This window comes from Corapipo altera, unplaced genomic scaffold (assembly GCF_003945725.1).
Source record: "Corapipo altera isolate COAL_440 unplaced genomic scaffold, ASM394572v1 297b, whole genome shotgun sequence".
Taxonomy (NCBI): domain Eukaryota; kingdom Metazoa; phylum Chordata; class Aves; order Passeriformes; family Pipridae; genus Corapipo; species Corapipo altera.
This window is the reverse complement of record NW_020885066.1, coordinates 366,751-370,147: the sequence shown is the minus strand read 5'-3', so window position 1 is coordinate 370,147 and position 3,397 is coordinate 366,751. Positions and strand designations below refer to the sequence as shown.

Genomic DNA, 3,397 nt, shown 5'->3' with positions numbered 1-3,397 from the left:
GGTGGGCAGTGAATTGGGCTTATAGCCCAAGAGGGGCTTATTGGGCACCGCTGCGTGTCTGGAATGGCCTAAACCGCGATTCTTAAATCGCGCTTCGAGACACACTCTGCCAAATTCTAGACCATAACCCTAACCCTAACCCTAAACCAAACCATAACCCTTCCTAACCCTAACCCTAAACCTAAAACTCTTTTTTTTTAGGTTAGGGTAAGGGAACAGGGTTTGCGCACAGCTTGCAGTCTCTTTTTTAAGGTTAGGGTTAGGGAACAGGGTTTGCGCATATCTTGCAGTCTCTTTTTTAAGGTTAGGGTAAGGGAACAGGGTTTGTGCATAGCATGCAGTTACTGTGTGGACCAATCAGCGCTGACTCCGCCCAGTAGGCGGAGCCAGTGATGCGGACCAATTAGCGCATTGACTCCGCCCAGTGCATATTCATGATCGCTGCAGCCCGTCTCCTGCAGGAAGCAATTGATGGCACCCCGGGCGCCCTCCTGTGAGGGACTTAGGGGCACTAATTGGGCTTTAAGTGGTGCTGGGTGGGGTTGAAGTGGGCTAAAGTGGGGCTAGAGGTGGCTAAAATGGTGTTGGGTGCTGCTGGGAAGGTTTGAGGGTGGGTTGGAGGAGCTGGGATGGTTTTGGGGGTGCTGGGAGGGGTTTGATGGTTCTAAGGGGTGTGTCCCCTCTGCAGCTTCTCCAGCGCCCCCCTCGCCCCCCCCCCCCCAGGTCTGGGGGCGACCTTCAGGATTTGGGGGGCTTATGGTTACTGCCCTTTTCTTCTCGGATTTTCTGCCCTTGTACTCTCGCGTTTCCTGCCGTTTTCCCCCTCGATTTAAGGCCTTAAAATGGTGCCAAAGAAGGGGGTTTCCTCGATTTAAATCCCTCAAATAACGGAAAAGAAGGTTTGTCCCTCAATTCAAAGCCCTTTTCCCCCCTTCTGATGCACTGAGGAAGGACTGGGATGCACTGGGAGGGTCTGAGGGGACTGGGAAAAACTGGACTCAGATTTTAACAATATATTTATTTAATTCCAGAATTCCTCAGTTTTGAGGTTCTCCACCCCAAATGCCCCAATTTGGGGGGGACCTCCACCTCATTAGCAACCTCCATTAACGAGGCTGGGGAGGGAGGAGAGTACTGGGGGGAAAGGGGGCCTGGATCCCCCCTTCTTCCACTCCTCCCTTCCCCAAACCAATGTGGTTCAAACTCATTTCACAGAAATTTGTGGGTAATTTCATTGAAATCAGGAAAAACGGATATGGTGGGGAATCCCCCCATATGGAGGTGTGCCACCCCCATACTCAGGAGATCTCACCCCTATGACATCACTCGGTCATCGGGGGGGGGGACCGGCGGGACCCGCGGCGGCTCCTCAGGAGGAGGCGGAGCTGTGGGGGAGGGAGGGGTCAGCAAGATCCCCAAATCCCAGGGTTTGACACCAAAATACAGGGGTGTCACCTGAATGTCCTCAGGCAGGACTCCACGGTTTCAGGGATTGTGAAAATGGGGAGGGTAAATCAGCAGGATTTGAGGGTAAAGCAGTGGGATTTAGGGGGTAAAAGAGCAGGATTTGGGGTAAAAAAGCAGGATTTTGAGGCAAGTGGCAGGATTTTGGGATAAAGCAGCAGGCTATCATAGAATATGCTAAGTTGGAAGGGACCAACAAGGATCATCTAGTCCAATTCCTGGCCATGTTCAAGAGGAGAGACCCCAACAATCCCACCATGTCCCTGAGAGCATTGTCCAAACACTGCTTGCATTCTGTCAGCCTTGGGGCCGTGACTGCTGCCCTGGGGAGCCCCAGCCAACCTCTGGGGGAAGAACTTTTTCCCGATACCCAGCCTAAACCTCCCCTGGCACAGCTCCAGCCATTCCCTTGGGTCCTGTCACTGGTCACAAGAGTGAAGAGGTTAGTACCTGCCCTCATGAGGATGTTGAACAACCCAGTGAGGTCTGACCTCAGACTGAACAAAGCAAGTGCCCTCAGCTGCTCCTCATAAAGCTTCCCCTCTGGACCCTTCCTCATCCCTGTGGCCTCGTTTGGATGTTCTCCTTACCTCAGTGTCTTCTCTATATTTTGATGCCCAAAACTGTCCCCAGGACTCGAGGTGAGGCCTCCTCAGTACAGAGTAGAGCCGGACAATCCCCTCCCTTGACTGGCTGGTGATGCTTTGCCTGATGCTTCCCAGGTTGGCCCTCCTGGCTGCCAGGGCACTGCTGACTCAGGGTCAACTGGCCATCGACCAGGACCCCCAGGTCCCTTCCCGCAGCTGCTCTCAAGCCTCTCATTCCCCAGTCTATACACAAAGCCAGGGTTGCCCTGCCTCAGGTGCAGAATCCGGCACTTGCCCTTGTTAAACTTCACTCAGTTGGTGATTGCCCAACTCTCAGATTTGTTGAGATGTCTCTGCAGGGCCTCCCTGCCTTCGAGTGACTCGACAGCTCCTCCAGTTCAATGTTATCAGCAAACTTAAGTAGTGTCCCTTCCAGTTCTGCATCCAAGTCATAGATGATGATGATGTTGAAGAGTACAGGGCCCAGGATGGAGCCCTGTGGAACCCCACTAGTGACAGGTCACAATCTGATGTCACTCCAGTCACTGTCACCTTCTGTCCCCGACTCTTGAACCAATGGCTCCCCCACCACATAATGTGTTTATCCAGCTGTGGGCTGGACAGTTTGTCCAGAAGGATCCTGGGAGAGACTGTGTCATAAGCTTTACTGAAATCCAAAAGGATTACATCTCCTGTCTTTCCTAGATCAACCAAGTGGGTTATCCTGTCATAGAAGGAAATGAGGTTCAACAAGCAGGACTTTCCCCTCATGAAGCTATGCTGGCTGTGACCAATGCGGGGTAAAGCAATGGGATTTGGGGTACAAAAGCAGGATTTGGGGTAAAACAGAGGGATTTGGGATAAAACAGTGGGATTTTGGTGTTCCAGGAGTGATTTGGGGTATTTCCTCCCCACCAGCAGGAGGTTTTTGGACGCAGCAGGGTGCTAGGGGGGTGCTGGGGGTGGGGGTAGGGGTGCAGGGGTCCCACCTGGTCTCCGGGGGGCCCAGGGGGCAGCAGCCCCTGAGGCAGGTCATGCTCCAGGTTTCGGGCACTGGGGTCAGCCCCCCAGGCCAGGAGCAGCCGCACGAGGGGCTCCTGGCTGGCGGTTCCGGGCAGTGCTGCTGCCATGTGCAGGGGGGTGTTCCCATGGGCCTGGGGGACGTAAGAGGCTCAGGGCACCTCCAAATCACCCTCCAGCCCCCTGAGAGGTACCTCAGAGATCCTCAAGATCTGACACCTCCAGCCACCCCAGCCCCTCCAGAGATACCCCAAAGCCCCCCCGGCCCTTTTGATCCCCCTGAACCCCCCAAAACCCCGCTAAAGTCCCCTCTACCCCCCCCCCCC

At 54.5% G+C, this 3,397-nt stretch overlaps 1 protein-coding gene across 2 annotated transcripts in view; it reads right to left on the bottom strand.

Moving 5' to 3' along the window:
- Positions 1-998: 998 nt before the first annotated feature.
- LOC113959856 (NF-kappa-B inhibitor delta-like) overlaps positions 999-3,397 on the bottom strand; it is a 5,896-nt gene continuing 3,497 nt past the window's right edge. Inside the window, exons 7-8 of one of the 2 annotated variants that reach the window (XM_027669134.1) lie at positions 3,041-3,205; positions 999-1,385 (exon numbers count right to left, since the gene is read on the bottom strand). In XM_027669134.1, coding sequence (XP_027524935.1) covers positions 1,323-1,385; positions 3,041-3,205 — 228 coding nt within the window. In that variant the 3' untranslated portion in view covers positions 999-1,322. Of the gene's footprint in view, positions 1,386-2,068; positions 3,206-3,397 lie in introns of those variants that run through there. The other variant, XM_027669133.1, reaches the window with a different exon arrangement.